Below are 26,051 nucleotides of genomic sequence, written 5' to 3'. Positions count from 1 at the left end.
GGAAAGTAAATGTCATCATTCTCTCACGCTCTCTCACACACCTGCCACAGAAGTGTGTATAAAAATAGATTGGGGGTCGGGTAAGGGGCGAGAGGACAAGTTAATTTATAATGGAGGGCAGGCCTGTGGAGAGGAGACATCTACTGTGTACTTTGAGTTTCTACTCATCTATTCTCTCTCTCTGTTGCAAACCTCTCTCTTTCTCAATTCTCTCTCTGTCGTAAACCTCGCTCTCCCTCTCTTTGTCTGTCTGTCACTCTCCTGTTATTCCTCTCTCTACCTGTTTTATAGGCCAGGTATTATCTTTAAGGTGCAGGCAGGGACAGAAGCTGAGGGTTTATTGAGTTAGCAGGTGCAGTGCGTACGTGCATGCATGCATGCAAGTGTGTTTGTGTGTGAGAAGGAGCAGGTTTTTTATCCCAGGAGTACGACAATGGCTGTGAGTGGTAATGGTAGGATGGTATCAAGATGAATGGTATGTTAAGCCTAGTAGTGCACTGCACTGTTGGGCAATATTGTACAGTGTTGTTCTTAGTCCAAGGGCGTTTTGTTGGGTGAGATACAGATCTCAGTGAACCCCTCTGTGTTCTAAAATGAATTATAAACTCGGTGGTTCGAGCCCTGAATGCTGATTGTATCAGACCGTATACCACGGGTATGACAAAACATTTATTTGTACTGCTCTAATTACGTTGGTAACCAGTTTATAATAGCTATAAGGCACCTCAGTGGTTTGTGGTATATGGCCAATCTACCATGGCTAAGGGCTGTATCCATGCACTCAGCGTTGCGTCGTGCGTAAGAACAGCCCTTAGCCGTGGTATATTGGCCATATATCACACCCCCTCGGGCGGGAGAGGTGGGGAGCGCCCATGTGAGAGTAATGGCTGGTTTTACCCGATCCTTTAACGCCAGCGTGTCTGTGTTATTACACACACACACACACACACACACACACACAAACTGCAGTACCCAACACCATATAGATCACAGAAATTTGCACTCAGAAATTACAGGCCTGCAAGGCCTAACGACAGGCATTCTATAAAACAGGTGCCACACTTGGCATTTTGGCAGCTTTGTGTGTGTGTGTGTCTGACTTTGAGAGATGGGGGTGTAAATCTTGCTTACATCCTTGCTGTAATGTCTGCATATCAACACACCTCTGTGTATTAACGCTTTAACACACACACACACACACACACACACACACACACACACACACACACACACACACACACACACACACACACACAGGAAAGCATGGCGGACCTTGAATTCATTGCATGCTTCCACAGTATGCATGTATTTCAGCACTCTTGAGTGAGTCTTCTCTATGCTTTTCAAGCCTTATCCTAATAAAATCAGTCTACAAAGATAATTTCCTCCTGTTTGTGTTTAATGTGCCTCCTCACCTTCTGTAATGGCCCCCTCTGTCCTCACAGGGACACACACTGTGATCATTCTGAAGGTGTGTGTGTGCACGTGTGAATGTGCGCACATGCTCGTGCGTGTGTTGCTGTCATAATTCCCATGAAGGTAAAGAGGGACGTTTTCCAAGATGGCGTAGCAGTGCGGTCGTGTTCTCTTGTGTGTCCATGTAAATAGCCTGTTTTTTGTATTTTTATACAATATATTTCCCTATCACACTTTTCATCCTTCTACTAAATATACTTTCCTGCAACCCGCCTCAGTCAATGTAGAATGGATTCTATTATTTACTCACCTTTATCTAGAATCTCCAGTTGAAACTAGCCAGCCAGCTAACTAGCTAACTAGCTACTTGCTATTAGCCACCGTTAGCGGTTTTCACCCAGAACATCGGATTTTCTGCCTGAATAATTGAATCACTGGACCTTAACACCGGATCGAACTAGCTAGCCGCAACCCGAATGGATGATGCAGTAGGCTAATCACCACTGCCCCCGAAGCCAGCATCAGTTAGCCTTGAGCTAGCCTCGAGCAGGCCCATATCCCGGCTATCTACCTCTCTGTCTACCGGACGGGAGTAGCCAGCTAACCTGCTAACTAGCTGCTTGCTATTAGCCACCGTTAGCGGTTTTTCACCATTGTCCATGGCCTGCACTACCTACCAGCCAGCTCTAGCCTGGATTTTTATCGGCCAGTCTGCACTGTCTGCACAGCGCGTTATCGACCCAGAACCTATCAGATTTTCTGCCGGAATCACTAAATCACTGGACCTTTAACACTGGATAATTGCAACTAGCTAGCTGCAACCAAATGAACGTTGTTGTTGGCTAATCAGCCTTGAGCTAGCCTTGAGTCAGGCATATTTCCCGGCTATCTACCTCTCTGTCAACCGGACGGGACCTCCTAGAGTCGACACGGAGCCCCGCTGATCCATCACGACTGGTCTGCCGATGTAATCGTCTGTGGTTTCAACAGGCTTCCCGTTGCGATGACCATGAAGATCCATCTGCTAGCCCCGGCCCTCTAGCACACGCAAACAACAGCCGTGCTTCCTGATCGCTGTGCTGTAGTACCAATTCGAACTGCTCTTGGACTCACATATTGCTGTTCACTGGACCTTATGATCACTCAGCTGCACAGCTGATACCTGCTGGACTGTTCCTTTACACGGTACCCAGTCCTGTTTCTGTTTAGCCTCAGCCCAAACTTTATCGCCATTAACAGTTGTTGTCTTAGCTCTCTCTAATAACACCTGTGATTGCTTTATGCCTCTCTCCCATGTCAATATGCCTTGCCTATTGCTGTTCCAGTTAGTTCTTATTATACAATTTCACTGTAGAACCCCAAGTCCCTCTCAAACTGCCTCAAATAGTTCCTTTGTTCCACCATCCCATACACGCCGAGACCGGCTCAATCGGTGCCTCCAGTGATGCTATCTCTTTTATTGTTAACCAACGCTTAGGTTTACCTCCACTGTACTCATATCCTTCCATATCCTTGTCTGTACATAATGCCCTGAATCTATTCTACAACGCCCGGAAATCTGCCCCCTTTATTCTCTGTACCCAACGCACTAGAAGACCAGTTATTAAAGCCTTTAGCCGTATCCTTATTCTAGTCCTCCTCTGGTGATGTAGAGGCTAACCCAGGCCCTGCAGCCCCCAGTATCACTCCTACTCCCCAGGAGCTATCATTTGTTGACTTCTGTAACCGTAAAAGCCATGGTTTTCTGCACGTTAACATCAGAAGCCTCCTTCCTAAGTTTGAGTTATTCACTGCATTAGCACACTCAGCCAACCCTGATGTTCTAGCAGTGTCTGAATCCTGGCTTAGGAAGGACACCAAAAATTCTGAAATTTCCATCCCCAACTACAACATTTTCCGTCTAGATAGAACTGCCAAAGGGGGTGGAGTTGCAATCTACTGTAGAGAGCCTGCAGAGCTCTATAATACTATCCAGGTCTGTGCCCAAACAGTTTGAGCTTCTACTTCTAAAAATCCACCTTTCCAGAAATAAGTCTCTCACTGTTGCCGCTTGCTAGACCCCCCTCAGCCCCCAGCTGTGCCCTGGACACCATATGTGAATTGAGTGCCCCCCATTTATCCTCAGAGTTTGTACTGCTTGGTGACCTAAATTGGGATATGCTTAACACCCCGGCCATCCTACAATCCAAACTAGATGTCCTCAATCTCACACAAATTATCAACGAACCTACCAGGTACAACCCTAAATCCGTAAACATGGGCACCCTCATAGATATCATCCTGACTAACTTACCCTCTAAATACACCTCCGCTGTCTTCAACCAGGATCTCAGCGATCACTGCCTTATTGCCTGCGTCCGTAACGGGTCCGCGGTCAAACGACCACCCCTTATCACTGTCAAACGCTCCCTAAAACACTTTAGCGAGCAGGCCTTCTTAATTGACCTGGCCCAGGTATCCTGGATGGATATCGATCTCATTCCGTCAGTAGAGGATGCCTGGTTGTTCTTTAAAAGTAATTTCCTCTCAATCTTAAATAAACATTCCCCATTCAAAAAATACAGAACTAAGAACAGATATAGCCCCTGGTTCTCCTCAGACTTGACAGCCCTTGACCAGCACAAAAACATCCTGTGGCGTACTGCATTAGCATCAAATAGCCCCCGCGATATGCAACTTTTCAGGGAAGTTAGGAACCAATATACACAAGCAGTTAGGAAAGCAAAGGCTAGCTTTTTCAAACAGAAATGTGCATCCTGTAGCACTAACTCCAAAAAGTTTTGGGACACTGTAAAGTCCATGGAGAATAAGAGCACCTCCTCCCAGCTGCCCACTGCACTGAGGCTAGGAAACACTATCACCACCGATAAATCTACAATAATCGAGAATTTCAACAAGCATTTTGCTACGGCTGGCCATGCTTTCCACCTGGCTACCACTACCCCAGCCACCAGCTCTGCACCCTCAGCTGCAACTTGCCCATGCCCCCCCCCCGCTTCTCCTTCACACAAATTCAGACAGCTGATGTTCTGAAAGAGCTGCAAAATCTGGACCCCTACAAATCATCTGGGCTAGAAAATCTGGATCCTTTCTTTCTAAAACTAGCCGCCGAAATTGTCGCAACCCCTATTACTAGCCTGTTCAACCTCTCTTTCGTAACGTCTGAGATCCCCAGAGATTGGAAAGCTGCCACGGTCATCTCCCTCTTCAAAGGGGGTGACACTCTAGATCCAAACTGTTACAGACCTATATCCATCCTGCCCTGCCTTTCGAAAGCTTTTGAAAGCCAAGTTAACAAACTGATCACCGACCATTTCGAATCCCACCGTACCTTCTCAGCTATGCAATCCGGTTTCCGAGCTGGTCATGGGTGCCACGCTCAAGGTCCTAAACGATATTATAACCGCAATCGATAATAGACTGTACTGTGCAGCCGTCTTCATCGACCTGGCCAAGGCTTTCGACTCTGTCAACCACGCATTCTTATTGGCAGACTAAATAGGCTTGGTTTCTCAAATGACTGCCTCGCCTGGTTCACCAACTACTTCTCAGAGTTCAATGTGTCAAATCGGAGGGCCTGTTCTCTGGACCTATGGCAGTCTCTATGGGGGTGCCACAGGGTTCAATTCTTGGGCCGACTCTTTTCTCCGTGTATATCAATGATGTCGCTCTTGCTGCTGGTGACTCTCAGATCCACCTCTATGCAGAAGACACCATTTTGTATACATCTGGCCCTTCATTGGACACTGTGTTAACAAACCTCCAAACGAGCTTCAATGCCATACAACACCCCTTCAGTAGCCTCCAACTGCTCTGAAACATTAGTAAAACTAAATGCATGCTCTTCAATCGAACGCTGCTGGCACCCGCCCACCCGACTAGAATCACTACTCTCGACGGGTCTGACCTAGAGTATGTGGACAACTACAAATACCTAGGTGTCTGGTTAGACTGTAAACTATCCTTCCAGACTCACATTAAGCATCTCCAATCCAAAGTTAAATCGGCTTCCTATTTCGCAACAAAGCCTCCTTCACTCATGCTGCCAAACATGCCCTCGTAAAACTGACTATCCTACCGATCCTTGACTTCGGCGATGTCATTTACAAAATAGCTTCCAACACTCTACTCAGCAAATTGGATGTAGTCTATCACAGTGCCATCCGTTTTGTCACCAAAGCCCCATATACTACCCACCACTGTGACCTGTACGCTCTTGTTGGCTGGTCCTCACTACATATTCGTTGCCAAACCCACTGGCTCCAGGCCATCTATAAATCACTGCTAGGCAAATCCCCGCCTTATCTTAGCTCATTGGTCACTATAGCAACACCCACCCGTAGTATGCGCTCCAGCAGGTATATCTCACTGGTCATCCCCAAAGCCAACACCTCTTTTGGCCGCCATTCCTTCCAGTTCTCTGCTGCCAATGACTGGAACAAATTGCAAAAATCTCTGAAGCTGGAGACTCTTATCTCCCTCACTAACTTTAAGCATCAGTTGTCAGAGCACCTTACCGATCACTGCACCTGTACACAGCCCATCTGAAATTAGCCCACCCAACTACCTCATCCCCATATTGTTATTTATTTTGCTCATTTGCACACCAGTATCTCTATTTGCACATAATCTCTTGCACATCTATCATTCCAGTGTTAATACTAATTGTAATTATTTTGCACTATGGCCTATTTATTGCCTTACCTCCATAACTTGCTACATTTGAACACACTGTATATATATTTTCTGTTGTATTTTTGACTTTATGTTTTGTTTTACCCCATATGTAACTCTGTGTTGTTGTTTTTATCGCACTGCTTTGCTTTATCTTGGCCAGGTCGCAGTTGTAAATGAGAACTTGTTCTCAACTGGCTTACCTGGTTAAATAAAGGTGAGAAAAAAAAAAGTGTGTGTGGATGGATGGTTCCTTCCTTTCACTGAATATGAATCACTCTCAATGAACATTTACCTCTCTTTGAGTAGGAAGGGTGCGTGTGCGTTCCTGTCATAATAATTCCCATCTCTTTATGAGGAAGAAGGGATGTGTGTGTCTGTTTTAGAGAAGTTGATTCCCCTGAATGTCATGATTTAAAGGTGGAGATGGTCACCTTGCCTGTAAAGACAGTTTATTGGCATTTAAAAGAGCCAACCACCTGTGCCACTGACCCCTGGGGGGAGGGCTTTTGCATGTCATAGAGCTTGATTGTGCCCAAGGGACATGGAATTACACAAGGTGGGGAAGAACAGTCAATCAAAGGGTTTGAAGGGGTTGCTTTGACGTTTGTGCGTGTGTGTCAACACCGTCCTCGCACCTCGCCAAATCTCACAAAACAGTCAATACTGAGGTTTTACTTCACTTCAACACACACACATACTCCACTCATAAGAGGAAGAGCATTTCATCTGTGGGCTTCATTCAGTAAACTTCCTCTGTTAATGTTGTTATTCACCTCTCCACTTTCACAGCCCAGGGTTTTACATCTCAAACCTCCATTCACTTTGAAATTATAGCATTTCACACCCCCAGTCCACTCTGTCACAGAGCACGGTGTAGGCTACCACATCCTCAGTCCTCCTTTTCTGAAATATGAATATTACATTTGAATATGAATCTGATTTGCCGTTAGAATGGCTGTGGTGGAATGGGCCGTGTGTGCCTTATCAGCACCTGCCAGGAGTTCTCTCTGTTATGAATATTGCTCCCTTCCATCCTCATCTCTGGCTCTTCTCACTCTGACCCCCCCCCATCTCTTTCTGCCCCTCACCTTCCTTACACCCCCCCCCACCCTTCTCAGCTCTCTACTCCCACTACTCTCATCCCTCGCCTCCTTTCCCACTTCACTCTTTATGTTAAAGGGGCATTCCACCTATTTTCTACATCACAAACGGCAACTGAACGTAAACACTAAAGGGCGTGTTTTAGTTAGGACCGAGGCTTTGACAGGCAGAGACATTCTTCTCTAACAACCCTCATTTTAACAACTGAGTGGGATTCCCCTTTAGGGGCGTGTGCACACAAACATATACAGCTGCGGAAAAAATTAAGAGACCACTGCAAAATTATCAGTTTCTCTGGTTTTACTATTTATAGGTGTGTGTTTGGGTAAACATATCATTTTTGTTTTATTCTATAAACTACTGACAACATTTCTCCCAAATTCCAAATAAAAATATTGTCAATAAGAACATTTATTTGCAGAAAATGACAACTGGTCAAAATAACAAAAAAGATGCAGTGTTGTCAGACCTCAAATAATGCAAAGAAAATAAGTTCATGTTCATTTTTAAACAACACAATAGTAATGTTTTAACTTAGGAAGAGTTCAGAAATCAATATTTGGTGGAATAACCCTGATTTTCAATCACAGCTTTCATGTGTCTTGGCATGCTCTCCACCAGTCTTTCACATTGATGTTGGGTGACTTTATGCCAATCCTGGCGCAAAAATTCAAGCAGCTCGGCTTTGTTTGATGGCTTGTAAACCATCCATCTTCCTCTTGATTACATTCCAGAAGTTTTCAATGGGATTCAGGTCTGGAGATTGGGCTGGCCATGACAGGGTCTTGATCTGGTGGTCCTCCATCCACACCTTGATTGACCTGGCTGTGTGGCATGGCGCATTGTCCTGCTGGAAAAACCAATCCTCAGAGTTGGGGAACAATGTCAGAGCAAAAGGAAGCAAGTTTTCTTCCAGGACAACCTTGTACGTGGCTTGATTTATGCGTCCTTCACAAAGACAAATCTGCACAATTCCAGCCTTGCTGAAGCACCCCCAGATCATCACCGATCCTCCACCAAATTTCACATTGGGTGCGAGACACTGTGGCTTGTAGGCCTCTCCAGGTCTCCGTCTAACCATTAGACGACCAGGTGTTGGGCAAAGCTGAAAATTGGACTCATCATAGAAGATGACCTTACTCCAGTCCTCTATGGTCCAATCCTTATGGTCTTTTGCAAACCTCAGCCTGGCTCTTCTTTGCTTCTCATTGATGAAGGTATTTTTTCAAGCTTTGCACGACTTCAGCCCTGCCCCTAGGAGCCTGTTTCGAACCGTCCTCGCCGTGCACTTCACCCCAGCTGCCATTTGCCATTCTTTTTGTAGGTCACTTGATGTCATCCTACGGTTGTTGAGTGACATTCAAATGAGTTGGCGGTCATCCCGGTCAGTAGAGAGTCGTTTTCGCCCTCTGTCGGTCTGTAGCTTTGTTGTCTCCAATGTCTGCTGCTTGACCTTGTTCTTATGAACCGCCGTCTTTGAAATTTTAAGGATGGAAGCAACGTGACGCTCACTGTATCCCTCTGCCAGTAAAGCCAGAATTGAACCCTTCTTTTCCTCACTCAAAACTTTCCTTTTCAACTCTTTTGGCATGGTCAATAGTTATTTTTTGATTAATATTACTTTTGAGGTACTGTTAGCACTGTTTTTGCCATCCAGCTGGTCCTATTGCAAGAGGATAGTGATGACCACAGCAGTGGTTTTTATACTTTTCCTCGTTAAATAAGATTTGGTTCATGTGATCACCTAATCAGTACCTAATTCAGTAGAATGAGGTGTGCCTGTGTTGGAATTCAACAGACACTGGAATGGAATGGCTGTCATACATGTAGAGATGCTGATTTAAGAATAATTTGCAGTGGTCTCTTAATTTTTTCCACAGCTGTGTGTGTGTGTGTGTGTGTGTGTGTGTGTGTGTGTGTGTGTGTGTGTGTGTGTGTGTGTGTGTGTGTATATATATATATCATAAAGGAGAGAACAGGGGTTAGTGCTAATCCCCAGGTCCTACTGACAGATGGGTCTAGTAGTAGTACTGTATAAGCACTGGCACATTCCAGGCCTGAGGCGTTGTTCCCTGGCTCCCTCAGAGGTCGGTCTGGATCAAAGACCCAGGATGAGGAGAGTTATTCTCAGAAGGTCAGACATAGCCAGCTGTTGCAGCTGGACAACACCTAATGACTACCAGTAACAGACACTGGAGCTGGGATTGCCTATAGAACCGCACCTACTGGGGTTAACTGGCTAACCACTGGACCATGACCGCCCTGACTGAATGTTGTGGTTAGGGTTCAGTCTGTAGCTTGTCTGTGGTCAGTCAGCGTCTGTACGGGGGTGCTTGCAGTGTGAGGGTGAACCGGACCTTTTCAAAGTCAACAGAACAGTTGCACTCTGATTTAAAACCTCAAACAGCAGCACATGCTTTTATAGATAAGCTATCGTAGAAGGTCAGCAGTTTGCTATGACGATGTGTTGGGAACTTTCAGACAATGTGCTTTTCTTTTATTCTTTGGAAACTGCAGCCAGGTGTGTGTGTGTGTGTGTGTGTGTGTGTGTGTGTGTGTGTGTGTGTGTGTGTGTGTGTGTGTGTGTGTGTGTGTGTGTGTGTGTGTGTGTGTGTGTGTGTGTGTGTGTGTGTGTGTGTGTGTGTGTGTGTGTGTGTGTGTGTGTGTGTGTGTGTGTGTGTGTGTGTGTGTGTGTGTGTGTGTGTGTGTGTGTGTGTGTGTGTGTGTAGACCAGTAAACTCCTGCATGGTTCATGCTCATGGCCCTCTAAGGGTACAGGGAGGAAAGGGGGGAAGTGTAGGGCACTTATTGCATTGCCACGGATATTAGTTTTGAATGGCTTCTATATTTGGCACAATGACCCCCTCCTCTCTCTCACTCCCTTTCTCACACACATACACCCACATCTCACACATACAGTACCAGTCAAAAGTTTGGACACACCTACTCATTCCAGGGTTTTTCTTTATTTTGACTATTTTCTACAGTGTAGAATAATAGTGAAGACATAAACTATGAAATAACACATGGAATCATGTAGTAACCAAAAAAGTGTTAAACAAATCAAAAATATATTTTATATTTGAGGTTCTTCAAAGTAGCCACTCTTTACCTTGATGACAGCTTTGCACACTCATGGCATTTTCTCAACCAGCTTCATGAGGTAGTCACCTGGAATGCATTTCAATTAACAGGTGTGCCATGTTAAAAGTTTATTTGTGGAATTTCTTTCCTTAATGTGTTTGAGCCAATCAGTTGTGTTGTGACAAGGTAGGGGTGGTATACAGAAGATAGCCCTATTTGGTAAAATACCAAGTCCATATTATGGCAAGAACAGCTCAAATAAGCAAAGAGAAACAACAGTCCATCATTACTTTAAGACATGAAGGTCAGTCAATCTGGAAAATGTCAAGAACTTTGAAAGTTTGTTCAAGTGCAGTTTCAAAAACCATCAAGCGCTATGATGAAACTGGCTCTCATGAGGACCGCCACAGGAATGGAAGACCCAGAGTTATCTCTGCTGCAGAGGATAAGCTCATTAGACTTACCAGCCTCAGAAATTGCAGCCCAAATAAATGCTTCACAGAGTAACAGACACATCTCAACATCAACTGTTCAGAGGAGACTGCGTGAATCAGGCCTTCATGGTCGAATTGCTGCAAAGAAACCACTAATAAAGGACACCAGTAAGAAGAAGAGACTTGCTTAGGCCAAGAAACACGAGCAATGGACATTAGACCGGTGGAAATCTGTCCTTTTGGTCTGATGAGTCCAAATTTGAGATTTTTGGTTCCAACCGCCGTGTCTTTGTAAGACGCAGAGTAGGTGAATGAATGATCTCCACATGCGTGGTACCCACGGTGAAGCATAGAAGAGGAGGAAGTGTGATGGTGTGGGGATGCTTTGCTGGTGACACTGTCAGTGATTTATTTAGAATTCAAGGCACACTTAACCAGCATGGCTACTACAGCATTATGCAGCGATACGCCATCCCATCGGGTTTGGTCTTAGTGGGATTATCATTTGTTTTTCAACAGGACAATGACCCAACACACCTCCAGGCTGTGTAAAGGCTATTTTACCAAGAAGGAGAGTGATTGAGTGCTGCCTCAGATGACCTGGCTTCCACAATCACCCGACCTCAACTCAATTGAGATGATTTGGGGTGAGTTGGACCGCTGAGTGAAGGAAAAGCAACCAACAAGTGCTCAGCATATGTGGGAACTCCTTCAAGACTGTTGGAAAAGCATTCCAGGTGAAGCTTGTTGAGAGATGCCAAGAGTGTGCAAAGCTGTCATCAAGACAAGGGGTGGTTACTTTGAAGAATCTCAAATATATTTTGATTTGTTTAACACTTTTTTGGTTACTACATGATTCCATATGTGTTATTTCATAGTTTTGATGTCTTCACTATTATTATACAATGTAGAAAATAGTCAAAATAAAGAAAAACCCTGGAATGAGTAGGTGTGTCCAAACTTTTGACTGGTACTGTACGCACTCGCACACCAATTTAAGACCTGTACTTGGCGCAGCTTTGACACATACACAAACATGATGCTAGCCTAATTAAATTAGCTCTCACCGCTACGCTAGCACTCTCCACTGCTAAGGACAGACCTCTGCAATGTCATGCTAAGGATATAGTTACTGTAGGCTATACTACACCTCTGCAGCAAACCAACCTATAGAGCTGCAGTACACTCATGTCATGGAGCCAGATAAATGTACGTGAGGAGTGGTGGCAGACATGGGCCTTTTTGAGGTTAAACATCATGGCTTTTCCAGCCAAGAAGATGTGTCTATCCAAAATCGATGATCCAAGATTAGAAATTTAAAATATATATAATCACTTGTTGTTTTGCCAAGTTAAGTTTGACAGTAGTTTACAACAAAGGACAGCTGCCTTTCTGTGTTCCACTCCTTCATGTTGGACAACAGTGGCACTGGGTAGCTTAGAGGTGAGCTGAGATGAGTGGCCCCACAACTCTGTGTTCAATCAAAGATGGACACACTCTTCCTCTGTAGCGTTCTATCCTCTGTCAGCCAGGCCTTTGACTCTTACTATATCTGAAGTGCGCTCTCTCTCTCGCGCTATATCTCTGTCTCTCTGTCGCTCTCTGTACAAATGGAGAATATCTTTTAATGATGTACTTCAGTAAAGCTAGTCCACTGCCCTCATCTCACTCCCTCTACTCCTCTCGCTCCCTCTACTCCTCTCGCTCCCTCTACTCCTCCCTCTACTCCTCCCTCTACTCCTCTCGCTCCCTCTACTCCTCCCTCTACTCCTCCCTCTACTCCTCTCGCTCCCTCTACTCCTCCCTCTACTCCTCCCTCTACTCCTCTCACTCCCTCTACTCCTCTCGCTCCCTATACTCCTCTCTCTTTCTTTCTCTCTCTCTGTTTGTACAAAGAGTACTACAGAGAGATAATGTATTTTAATGATGTACTTCAGGTATGCTAGTTAACTGCCCCAGACCCACTCCCCTCCATCCCCCTCCCAACTCCATCACTAAACCTGGCAGTAGAGAAGCTGTTCAGTCCCCTCTCCCTCACTGTCGTTCTGTTCAGTCCCCTCTCCCTCACTGTCGTTCTGTTCAGTCCCCTCTCCCGCACTGTCGTTCTGTTCAGTCCCCTCACCCTCACTGTCGTTCTGTTCAGTCCCCTCTCCCTTACTGTTGTTCTGTTCAGTCCCCTCTCCCTCCCACAGTCAGCCTGAAGAGACATACAGTACATAACTCTTCCTGGATCTAATAACCTCACTGTCTGATGGATGCCTATGGTAAAGAGATCTGGCTGTTATCATTGGATGAGGGTGGAGGGGTTATGCGTTTGGGTTGGGTGAGGTATATGGTGATGGTATGGGAGGCGGAGAGGGTGAGGAGGGGATTTGGAAAGTGTTCAGTTGGGGAGAGAGGGTCTTCAGGGTGGTTGGTTATATAAGGGGAGCTAGGGGTGTGTGTAGGGAGAGGGAATCTGCTGGTAGAGCAAAGCTTTGACATTCCTCACACTCACTGCTGAAGAGCACTGGGCAAACTCCCCTGTGTGATGTGTGGACAGTGTGTGCGTCTAACTAGAGTAAGTGCACAATGCATCTCATCAGGAGAGCATGTTTGCTGCCTTTCCATCTCTCTGCTGACAGATGCCTCTCCTGTGATTAGATCTGCTGCTTTGTTGTCTTTGTGAAGCATCGCCTCAAGGCCAACTCCCACTACATGGTAATTCTGCTCATTAGGGTAGGCTGTTATTAAGAGCCTTCTGCGACTGCTGTCCACGGGGGTCTTTTCTGTTTTTTTAAATAATATTGCCTTTTTCCTTTAATTTTTTTACATTCCAAAAACAAACTTCTACATACGAACAACAACTTACAGACACACACAAACAATGGCTACATCTCATCTGCCCAGACCCGCATTATGGTTTGCCACTTGGCCTTAAATTGTACCAATTTTGTTTTTCTCAGTCGCCCATGCTATTTCAATATTTCAATAATAAATCATTAATTTTTCCATTGTGTCAATGATGGCGGATTGATTGACTTCCAAATATATGTATTTTCAAGATGAGTGATGAGAAAAGGGGGTCTTTCTAGCTGACGCAGACATGCATGTAGAATGTTAGGAACTAAATATTGTTAAGCGTAATTGAGAATACATAAAGTTATAAACTAAATAGTTAGGAAGTAAATTAGGAACTAAGTATTGTTAAGCATAATTGAGAATACATAGTCTGAAACCCAACTGCCAGCGGACGGTGTGGTAGAAGGATGTAGTTTGTGGCTATTGAAACCCCCCAGTCAGCACACACACTGGTTAGTCACTGTAATGATTAAGATGTCCCTGCAGCAGAACGGTTGGCTGCTGGAGTCGCCGTGCACACACAGCAGATAACACCGCTCTGAGAACTCTTATCACACACACACACACTCCTTTTAGCATCCCTCAAGCATCCCTCTCTCCATACCTCTGTCATCCCTTTATTCTTCTCTCTCCCCAGTCCTCTGTTCCTCTCACTGGACACAGCAAATAACAAAGCCCAGATAAGTCACGCAAACTCTTCTACCATCCCCTGATTTCTCTGTCTGTCTCTCTGTCTCTGTCTCGCTCTCCTGTGTGTGTGTGTGTGTAAAAACCATGACTGCTGCCGTTTCATCTGTTTCCCCACCACAACATACTTCTTCTTAGGCAACTGATAATATCTGGGTAATAGTAGAAACGTTGGTATCCCAGTAGGTCTAAAGTATTGGAGTATGGTGGTGCTGATCACAGTTGATCAGTGTGCAGGCAGTGGGAGTAGGACGGGTCTGTAGGCAGTGGGAGTAGGACGGGTCAGCAGGCAGTGGAAGTAGGATGGGTCAGCAGGCAATGGGAGTAGGGATGGGTCAGCAGGCAGTGGAAGTAGGACGGGTCAGCAGGCAGTGGAAGTAGGACGGGTCAGCAGACAGTGGAAGTAGGATGGGTCAGCAGGCAGTGGAAGTAGGATGGGTCAGCAGGCAGTGGAAGTAGGATGGGTCAGCAGGTGCAGTGGGAGTAGGACGGGCCAGAGGGTGCAGTGGGAGTAGGACGGGCCAGAGGGTGCAGTGGGAGTAGGACGGGCCAGAGGGTGCAGTGGGAGTAGGACGGGCCAGAGGGTGCAGTGGGAGTAGGACGGGCCAGAGGGTGCAGTGGGAGTAGGACGGGCCAGAGGGTGCAGTGGGAGTAGGATGGGCCAGAGGGTGCAGTGGGAGTAGGACGGGCCAGAGGGTGCAGTGGGAGTAGGACGGGCCAAAGGGTGCAGTGGGAGTAGGACGGGCCAGAGGGTGCAGTGGGAGTAGGACGGGCCAGAGGGTGCAGTGGGAGTAGGACGGGCCAGAGGGTGCAGTGGGAGTAGGACGGGCCAGAGGGTGCAGTGGGAGTAGGACGGGCCAGAGGGTGCAGTGGGAGTAGGACGGGTCAGAGGGTGCAGTGGGAGTAGGACGGGTCAGAGGAGAGCAGGGATCAGAGGCTGAGCTCTTTACAGGTGTCTGATCATCCACCCTGTTACTTAACAGGATAACTAAGACTTATCCCTGTGTTGTTTCTTTGCTTATCCAGGCTTAATGGCTGTGTGTTCACTCACTCATACACACACTCACATATATAAACACACACACAGCTGCTCTTCGGATGTCTGAAAGGATACATCGCCTTTGTTAACCCAGACAGGCCTTGTAATTCACAATAACAATGTTCTAAAGCACCTATTAATGTGGTCATTACTGTCCCATGAAGTTCCTCCAGACAAAATAATCTTTCTCTCTCTGACCTCTGTTTATGATCCCTGCGGTCACTATGGTAACCACAGGAGGGAAGGAATGTCTGAGATACGTCCCCATGCAGCTCAGAGAGAAAGGCCAGAGAAAGAGGCCTAGACGGATATTCCACCCATAGGCCTCGCTGCCAAAGCGAGCACAGCGAACAGAGGGGTTGTGGGAACATCAGACAGAGGGGAAGGGGTCAGACACAGCGAGCAAGGGACAGTCACAGAGCGAGCGGGAGCGAGTGAGTCATAGAGATTGTGAGGGGGAGTCAGAGAGATTGTGAGGGGCAGTCAGAGAGATTGTGAGGGGGAGTCAGAGAGAAAGTGAAGCGAGTTGAAATGTTAGGCAGAATGATAAGGCACAAGGTCATGCACTGTCTGCGGCCCCTGACCTCGTATACAAGCGCCAAGCCCCCTGTTAGTCAGCCAGGCCACAACATGGCTGAAACAAGACTAGTGGATGGAAACATGGCGAGGCAATATAACAGGCCAAAAACGCCTCATTAGCTTACACTGCTATCTTTCTCTTTTGGTTTTCGCTCAGCTTGGCTTGAATCTCTCTCTCTCTGCCTCTGCCTCTGATTCAGGAAAGGAGTAGAGAAACAAGCCATTATTTTTGTCGGGAAGCGTTGCATATCTGTTCGTAAAAGGGTGTGCAGTGCCGTTATCGCTTGGCTGAAATGGATAGTGAGGAGTTTCTCTTGCTCAGCTGTATTCCGCAGCACAGCGGAGGGAGGGGAAGCGTGTTTGGCTAGTGGTGCAGTTTCTCCCACTCCTTACCTCCTGGCTATTTATCTCCTGCTTTATCTGGGTTTCAGCAAGGAACGGAGGACAGCTAGGTCACCGCTACTGTAGCCTCTGTCTTCTCCCCCAAGTGTGTGTGCACCCGCACTCTAGTCACACACGTTTGATGCTGTGTGGCGGGGCAGAGCTGTGAACATCACTTGGTTTAGAATTTATTACAGTTTACACCATGTAGCCAGCTCACTGTAGCTCTCTCTCCCCTCCCTCCTCCTCCCAGGCGGCGGCTGACTTTGCCAAGGCCCATCTGTCGGAGGCGTTGCGTCAGCAGCTCCTGAGCTACGACCGGGAGAAAGAGAAGGAGAAGGATGAGAAGAATGAGAGCAGCGATGGTCGGTCCTATCCCTCCATTCTGGAGCAGCAGATCCTGGCTCTGGACAGGGACATGCTGGACAAGCTGTCAGCTGTCTACAACGAAGCAGGTCAGAGGGCAGGGCAGCCAGGGGTTAAAGGTCACAGCCACACATCTGTGGGCAGACATTTGCCTCTAGCGACTAATCTAGCAACAATTTATACCTTAATCCTGAATTTAACAATTTTTACAAATAACTTCCCATGCCTACAAAACAATGAATAGGCTAGAATGTGTAGAACTGACTTCACTGTTAGTTGGATGCATCAGTCTCGAGATCCGTGTTGTACAGCGACCACAATTCTTTGTTTTGGATTGATTGCACTAATTTCTGCATGCTCAAACAGTATTGTCTGAAAAATGCACAAATTACGGCTATGGTTTGTTTGGGGACAGAGCAGAGAGTTTGTTGAAATAGCTGTGGTGTTTTTGACAGTGAGCGCTAGTGGAAATTAAGCCTGTATAAATAGCTGTGGTCCAAGGGTGTGTGAGTGCGTATGTGTGTACATGCATTTGTGTGTGTGCATGCATGCACATAAGTGTATGCATGAGTTTGTTTTGTGTACATGAGTGGGGTAGGTTAGGGGCAGACATGCATTTCTCTTGGACTCTTATAAGGAAGGAGCCCATTACTAGTGTGATGTTTGCTCACATTGGTTTGCCCATTCCTACACTTGTTGTTTTTCTAGGAGCCCTTGCTGCTTGGTAGGTATTTCTGACTTTGCTGTACTATGTTGTTCACGGTCGTTTACAGAGGGCTCAGGCTCCGGCCGTGCTGCTTGTTCAGCCATTAAAATATAGCTTTATCTTCATCAGACATGTAGCAATTACCAGAGAGAAAAGAGGGAGAGAAAAGAGGTAGAGAAAGGAAGAGAGAAAGAAAGTGCCCAAACCAACTCCTCAGCTGCCTCTCCTCAAGGTGGCTTGACAGTGTTTTCAGAAAGTATTCATACCCCTAGACGTATTCCACATTATGTTGTGTTATAGCCTGAATTCAAAACCGATTAAATTGATTTTTTTTCTCACCTATCTACACACAATATGCCATAATGTGAAAGAGAGAACATGTTTTTAGAAATGAAATGCAGAAATCTCATTTATATACAGTTGAAGTCGGAGGTTTACATACACCTTGGCCAAATACATTTAAACTCAGTTTTTCACAATTCCTGACATTTAATCCTAGTAAAAATTCCCTGTCTTAGGTCAGTTAGGATCACCACTTTATTTTAAGAATGTGAAATGTCAGAATAATAGTAGAGAGAATGATTTATTTCAGCTTTTATTTCTTTCATCACATTCCCAGTGGTCAGAAGTTTACATACACTCAATTAGTATTTGGTAGCATTGCCTTTAAATTGTTTAACTTGGGTCAAACGTTTCGGGTAGACTTCCACAAGCTTCCCACAATAAGTTGGGTGAATTTTGGCCCATTCCTCCTGACAGAGCTAGTGTAACTGAGTCAGGTTTGTAGGCCTCCTTGCTCAAACACGCTTTTTCAGTTCTGCCCACACATTTTCTATAGGATTGAGGTCAGGGCTTTGTGATGGCCACTCCATACCTTGACTTTGTTGTCCTTAAGCCATTTTGCCACAACTTTGGAAGTATGCTTGGGGTCATTGTCCATTTGGAAGGCCCATTTGCGACCAAGTTTTAACTTCCTAACTGATGTCTTGAGATGTTGCTTCAATATATCCACATAATTTTCCTTCCTCATGATGCCATCTATTTTGTGAAGTGCACCAGTCCCTCCTGCAGCAAAGCACCCCCACAGCATGATGCTGCCACCCCGTGCTTCACGGTTGGGATGGTGTTCTTCGGCTTGCAAGCCTTCCCCTTTTTCCTCCAAACATAACGATGGTCATTATGGGCAAACAGTTCTATTTTTGTTTCATCAGACCAGAGGACATTTCTCCAAAAATAACGATCTTTACCCATGTGCAGTTGCAAACCGTAGTCTGGCTTTTTTATGGTGGTTTTGGAGCAGTGGCTTCTTACTTGCTGAGCGGCCTTTCAGGTTAAGTCGATATAGGACTTGTTTTACTGTGGATATAGATACTTGTGTACCTGTTTCCTCCAGCATCTTCACAAGGTCCTTTGCTGTTCTTCTGGGATTGATTTGCACTTTTCGCACCAAAGTACGTTCATCTCTAGGAGACAGAACGCGTCTCCTTCCTGAGTGGTATGACGGCTGCGTGGTCCCTTGGTGTTTATACCTGCGTACTATTGTTTGTACAGATGAGCGTGGTACCTTCAGGTGTTTGGAAATTGTTCCCAAGGATGAACCAGACCTGTGTAAGTCTACAATTCTTTTTCTGAGGTCTTGGATGATTTCTTTTGATTTTCCAATTATGTCAAGCAAAGAGGCACTGAGTTTGAAGGTAGGCCTTGAAATACATCCACAGGTACACATCCAATTGACTCAAATTATGTCAATTAGCCTATCAGAAGCTTCTAAAGCCATGACATCATTTTCTGGAATTTTACAAGCTGTTTTAAGGCACAGTCAATTTAGTGTATGTAAACTTCTGACCCACTGGAATTGTGATACAGTGAATTATAAGTGAAATAAACGGTCTGTAAACAATTGTTGGAAAAATTACTTGTGTCATGCACAAAGTAGATGTCCTAAACGACTTGCCAAAACTATAGTTTGTTAACAAGACATTTGTGGAGTGGTTGAAAAACAAGTTTTAATGACTCCAACCTAAGTGTATGTAAACTTCTGACTTCAACTGTACGTATTCACAATACTTTGTAGAAGCACATTGGCAGCGATTACAGCTTTCTAGGTAAGTCTCTAAGCGCTTTCCACACCTGGATTGTGCAACATTTGTCCATTTATTGTTTTCAGAATTCATCATGCTCTGTCAAATTTGGTTGTTGATCATTGCTAGACAACCATTTTCAGGTCTTGCCATACATTTTCAAGTTGATTTAAGTCAGAACTATAACTCGGCCACTCAGCAACATTCACTGTCTTCTTTGTAAGCAACTCCAGTGTAGATTTGGCCTTGTTTTAGGTTATTGTCCTGCTGAAAGATGTATTCATCTCCCAGTTTCTGGTGGAAAGCAGACTGAATCCGGTTTTCCTCTAGGATTTTGCCCGTGCTTAGCTCCATTACGTTCCTTTTTTATCCTAAAAAACTCTCTAGTCCTTGCCAATGACAAGCATACCCATAACATGATGCAGCCACCACCATGCTTAGAAATATGAGGAGTGGTACTCAGTGATAAGTTGTGTTGAATGTGCTTCAAACAACGCTTTGTATTCAGAACAGTAAGTTCATTTCTTTGCCACATTTTTTGCAGTTTTACTTTAATACCTTGTTGCAAACAGGATGCATGTTTTGGCATATTTTTATTATGAACAGGCTTCCTTCTTTTCACTCTGTCAATTAGGTTAGTATTGTGGAGTAACTAAACTCAGCAAAAAAAGAAACGTCCCTTTTTCAGGGCCCTGTCTTTCAAAGATAATTAATAAAAATCCAAATAACTTCACAGATCTTCATTGTAAAGGGTTTAAACACTGTTTCCCATGCTTGTTCAATGAACCATAAACAATTAATGAACATGCACCTGTGGAATGGTTGTTAAGACACTAACAGCTTACAGACGGTAGGCAATTAAGGTCACAGTTATGAAAACTTAGGACACTGAAGAGGCCTTTCTACTGACTCTGAAAAACACCAAATGAAAGATGCCCAGGGTCCCTGCTCATCTGCGTGAACGTGCCTTGGGCATGCTGTAAGGAGGCATGAGGACTGCAGACGTGGCCAGGGCAATAAATTGCAATGTCCGTACTGTGAGACGCCTAAGACAGCGCTACAGGGAGATAGGACGGACAGCTGATCGTCCTTGCAGTGGCAGACCACGTGTAACAACACCTGCACAGGATCGGTACATCCGAACATCACACCTGCGGGACAGGTACAGGACGGCAACAACAACTGCCCGAGTTACACGAGGAACGCACAATACCTCCATCAGTGCTCAGACTGTCCGCAATAGGCTGAGAGAGGCTGGACTGAGGGCTTGTAGGCCTGTTGTAAGGCAGGTCCCCACAGACATCAACAGCAACAACGTCGCCTATGGGCACAAACCCACTGTCTCTGGACCAGACAGGACTGGCAAAAAGTGCTCTTCACTGACGAGTCGCGGTTTTGTCTCACCAGGGGTGATGGTCGGATTCGCGTTTATCGTCGAAGGAATGAGCATTACACCGAGGCCTGTACTCTGGAGCGGGATCGATTTGGAGGTGGAGGGTCCGTCATGGTCTGGGGCGGTGTGTCACAGCATCATCGGACTGAGCTTGTTGTCATTGCAGGCAATCTCAATGCTGTGCGTTACAGGGAAGACATCCTCCTCCCTCATGTGGTACCCTTCCTGCAGGCTCATCCTGACATGACCCTCCACCACGACAATGCCACCAGCCATACTGCTCGTTCTGTGCGTGATTTCCTGCAAGACAGTAATGTCAGTGTTCTGCCATGGCCAGCGAAGAGCCCTGATCACAATCCCATTGAGCACGTCTGGGACCTGTGAGGGCTAGGGCCATTCCCCCCAGAAATGTCTGGGAACTTGCAGGTGCCTTGGTGGAAGAGTGGGCTAATGTCTCACACCAAGAACTGGCAAATCTGGTGCAGTCCATGAGGAGGAGATGTACTGCAGTACTTAATGCAGCTGGTGGCCACACAAGATACTGACTGTTACTTTTTATTTTGACCCCCCTTTGTTCGGGGACACATTATTCAATTTCTGTGGAACTTGTTCAGTTTATGTCTCAGTTGTTGAATCTTGTTATGTTCATACAAATATTTACACATGTTAAGTTTGCTAAAAATAAACGCAGTTGACAGTGAGAGGACGTTTCTTTTTTTGCTGAGTTTACAATGTTGTTGATCCATCCTCAGTTTTCTCCTATCACAACCATTAAACTCTGTAACTGTTTTAAAGTCACCATTGGCCTCATGGTGAAATCCCTGAGCGGTTTCCTTCCTCTCCGGCAACTGAGTTAGGAAGGACGCCTGTGTCTTTGTAGTGACTGGGTGTATTGATGCCCCATCTGAAGTGTAATTAATAACTTCACCATGCTCAAAGGGATATTCAATGTCTGCTTTTTATTTTATTTATTTTTTATATCTACCAATTGATGCCCTTCTTTGCGAGGCATTGGAAAACCTCCCAGGTCTTTGTGGTTGAATCTGTTTGAAATTCACTGCGGGACCTAACAGATAATTGTATGTGTAGGGTACAGAGATGAGGTAGTCAATCAAAAATCATGTTAAACGCTATTATTGCACACAGAGTGAGTCCATGCAACTTATTAAGCAAATTGTGTTCCTGGACTTATTTAGGTTTGCTATAAAAGGGGTTGAATACGTACTGACTCAAGACATTTCAGCTTTTTGTTTTTAAATAATTTGTAAAAATGTTTAAAAACATATTTCAACTTTGACATTATTGTGTATTGTGTGTAGGCCAGTGACAAGAAATCTCAATTTAATCCATTTTAAAATCAGGCTGTAACACAACAAAATGTGGAAAAAGTCAAGGGGTGTGCATTCGGGAAGTATTCAGACCCCTTCACTTTTTCTACATTTTGTTACGTTACAGCCTTATTCTAAAATGGATTAAATTACTTTATTTACTCATCAATCTACACACAATACCCCATAATGACAAAGCGAAAACAGGTTTTTAGAAATGTTTGAAAATGTATTACAAATAAAAACGTATTTACATAAGTATTCAGACCCCTTGCTATGAGACTCGAAATTGAGCTCGGGTGCATTCTGTTTCCATTGATCATCCTTGATGTTTCTACAACTTGATTTGGAGTCCACCTGTGGTAAATTCAATTGATTGGACATGATTTGGAAAGGCACACACCTGTCTATAGAAGGTCCCACAGTTGACAGTGCATGTCAGAGCAAAAACCAAGCCATGAGGTTGAAGGAATTGGCCGTAGACCTCCGAGACAGGATTGTGTCGAGGCACATATCTGGGGAAGGGTACCAAATAATTTCTGCAGGGACTGGAAAACTAGTCAGGATCAAGACAAAGATGAACGGAGCAAAGTACAGAGAGGTCCTTGACGAAAACCTGCTCCAGAGCTCTCAGGATCTCAGACTGAGCCGAAGGTTCACCTTCCAACAGGACAACGACCCTAAGCACACAGCCAAGACAACGCAGGAGTGGCTTCGGGACAAGTCTCTGAATGTCCTTGAGTGGCCCAGCCAGAGCCCGGACTTGAACCTGATCAAACATCTCGGGAGAAACCTGAGAATAGCTGTGCAACAACGTTCCCAATCCAACATGACAGAGCTTGACAGGATCTGCAGAGAAGAATGGGAGAAACTCCCCAAATACAGGTGTGCCAAGCTTGTAGCGTCATACCCAAGAAGACTTGAGGCTATAACCGCTGCCAAAGGTGCTTCAACAAAGTACTGGGTAAAGGGTCTGAATACTTATGTAAATATGATATTTCAGTTTTTTATTTTTAATACATTTGCAAAAAAATATAACCTGTTTTTGCTTTGTCATTATGGGGTATTGTGTGTAGATTGATGAGGGACAAAAACAATTTCATCCATTTTAGAATAAGGCTGTAACGTAACAGTGAAAAAAGTGAAGGGGTCTGAATACTAGAGGGTATAGAGTTACATGATAAGGGGAATGGAAAGGGGAAGGACAAAAGAGAGAACAAAGGGTTGGACAGAGAGACAAAGGGCCAGTGTATGGAATGGAGAGAGAAAGAGAGGAGGGTGGGGGAGAGCGAAAAGAGTGTAAGCCAAGGGACAGAAATAAGGAAGGAGACAGTGATAAAGAGATGACAGAAGGTGATACTGAAAGGGGAAGAGTCCTGAACTCATAGAGAGAGAGAGATGGAGTGCCATCCATCTTCACCTCCACCCACACTCATTTAGCACCCACAGGACTAAAGACTTGGGGGGGAGAGAAAGCGAGGGGGAGAGTAGTTGTCACAACAGATGCAATGATGGTTTATTCAGAATGTAGGGAAGAGAAAAGAGAGCTAAAATATTCATGATAAGCCGGCGGTAAAGACTCGCTTCACACACTGCGATTTCAGGAATGCAGTACACGGAATGTCTCTGCCTCTCTCCGGGTATTCCTTATCCTGACATAACTTAATGTTCAGAGTGGGAGGTGGAGAAGGAGGGAAAGAGTCCAAGAGAGGAAGAGAACAAACTAGTGAGAGAGATCGAGAGGGAGGGTGTCTACGGAATATATTTATTTGCATATAACTTATTATTCTGAGAGGGAGGCAGGGGAGAGAGAGCGATGGAGTGTATTATCCTATAGAGTGTACAGAGCATTATAGCTAGTAGTTTATTCACAGCACAGAACCTCACATGTGACTCGGATGAGTGTGTAATTGAATGAGTGGCTGGTATGAAAGGGCCATTCAAGCTGTCAGGCTGTGTCAGTCACATTCTACTGGAGGTCATGTGACACCATGATTGTGAAAGTAGAATGGACCAGTGTTGAACCCGAGACCATACCAAGCTAACTCCCGGTCTGAGGGCGACAGTTGACTTCAAATTGTATTTGTCACATGCGCCGAATACAACAGGTGTAGACCTTACAGTGAAATGCTTACTTACAAGCCCTTAACCAACAATGCAGTTTCAAGAAAAATAAGTGTTAAGTAAAAAATAAATAACAAATCATTAAAGAGCAGCAGTAAAATAACAGTAGCGAGGCTATATACAGTGGGTACCGGTACCGAGTCAATGTGCGGGGGCACCGGTTAGTCCAGGTAGTTGAGGTATTTCATCCCCTGCTGATTTTGTACGTTTGCCCACTGACAAAGACATGATCAGTCTATCATTTTAATGGTAGGTTTATTTGAACAGTGAGAGACAGAATAACAACAACAAAAGTCCAGAAAAACGCATGTCAAAAATGTTATAAATTGATTTGCATTTTAATGAGGGAAATAAGTATTTGACCCCTCTGCAAAACATGACTTAGTACTTGGTGGCAAAACCCTTGTTGGCAATCACAGAGGTCAGACGTTTCTTGTAGTTGGCCACCAGGTTTGCACACATCTCAGGAGGGATTTTGTCCCACTCCTCTTTGCAGATCTTCTCCAAATCATTAAGGTTTCGAGGCAGACGTTTGGCAACTCGAACCTTCAGCTCCATCCACAGATTTTCTATGGGATTAAGGTCTGGAGACTGGCTAGGCCACTCCAGGACCTTAATGTGCTTCTTCTTGAGCCACTCCTTTGTTGCCTTGGCCGTGTGTTTTGGGTCATTGTCATGCTGGAATACCCATCCACGACCCATTTTCAATGCCCTGGCTGAGGGAAGGTGGTTCTCACCCAAGATTTGACGGTACATGGCCCCGTCCATCGTCCCTTTGATGCGGTGAAGTTGTCCTGTCCCCTTAGCAGAAAAACACCCTCAAAGCATAATGTTTCCACCTCCATGTTTGACGGTGGGGATGGTGTTCTTGGGGTCATAGGCAGCATTCCTCCTCCTCCAAATACGGCGAGTTTAGTTGATGCCAAAGAGCTCGATTTTGGTCTCATCTGACCACAACACTTTCACCCAGTTCTCCTCTGAATCATTCAGATGTTCATTGGCAAACTTCAGACGGGCCTGTATATGTGCTTTCTTGAGCAGGGGGACCTTGCGGGCGCTGCAGGATTTCAGTCCTTCACAGCGTAGTGTGTTACCAATTGTTTTCTTGGTGACTATGGTCCCAGCTGCCTTGAGATCATTGACAAGATCCTCCCGTGTAGTTCTGGGCTGATTCCTCACCGTTCTCATGATCATTGCAACTCCACGAGGTGAGATCTTGCATGGAGCCCCAGTCCGAGGGAGATTGACCGTTCTTTTGTGTTTCTTCCATTTGCGAATAATCGCACCAACTGTTGTCAGCTTCTCACCAAGCTGCTTGGCGATGGTCTTGTAGCCCATTCCAGCCTTGTGTAGGTCTACAATCTTGTCCCTGTCATCCTTGGAGAGCTCTTTGGTCTTGACCATAGTGGAGAGTTTGGAATCTGATTGATTGATTGCTTCTGTGGACAGGTGTCTTTTATACAGGTAACAAACTGAGATTAGGAGCACTCCCTTTAAGAGTGTGCTCCTAATCTCAGCTCGTTACCTGTATAAAAGACACCTGGGAGCCAGAAATCTTTCTGATTGAGAGGGGGTCAAGTACTTATTTCCCTCATTAAAATGCAAATCAATTTATAACATTTTTGACATGCGTTTTTCTGGATTTTGTTGTTGTGATTCTGTGTCTCACTGTTCAAATAAACCTACCATTAAAATAATAGACTGATCATTTCTTTGTCAGTGGGCAAACGTACAAAATCAGCAGGGGATCAAATACTTTTTTCCCTCACTGTACATGTAGGTAGAGTTAAAGTGACTGCATAGATAATAAACAG

The 26,051-nt window shown here is 45.2% G+C and overlaps 1 protein-coding gene across 1 annotated transcript in view; it reads left to right on the top strand.

Annotated features, from left to right (window-relative positions):
- LOC311102112 (protein phosphatase 1L-like) overlaps window positions 1-26,051 on the top strand; it is a 60,083-nt gene that overhangs the window by 22,487 nt on the left and 11,545 nt on the right. Inside the window, exon 2 of the mRNA XM_084143343.1 lies at window positions 16,493-16,694. Coding sequence (XP_083999469.1) covers window positions 16,493-16,694 — 202 coding nt within the window. The remainder of the gene's footprint in view (window positions 1-16,492; window positions 16,695-26,051) is intronic.

This window comes from Coregonus lavaretus (genome assembly GCF_964263955.1).
Source record: "Coregonus lavaretus genome assembly, chromosome: 26".
Classification (NCBI taxonomy): Eukaryota; Metazoa; Chordata; class Actinopteri; order Salmoniformes; family Salmonidae; genus Coregonus; species Coregonus lavaretus.
Note: the sequence above shows the minus strand (reverse complement) of the source record. Positions and strands in the feature narration are given on the sequence as shown.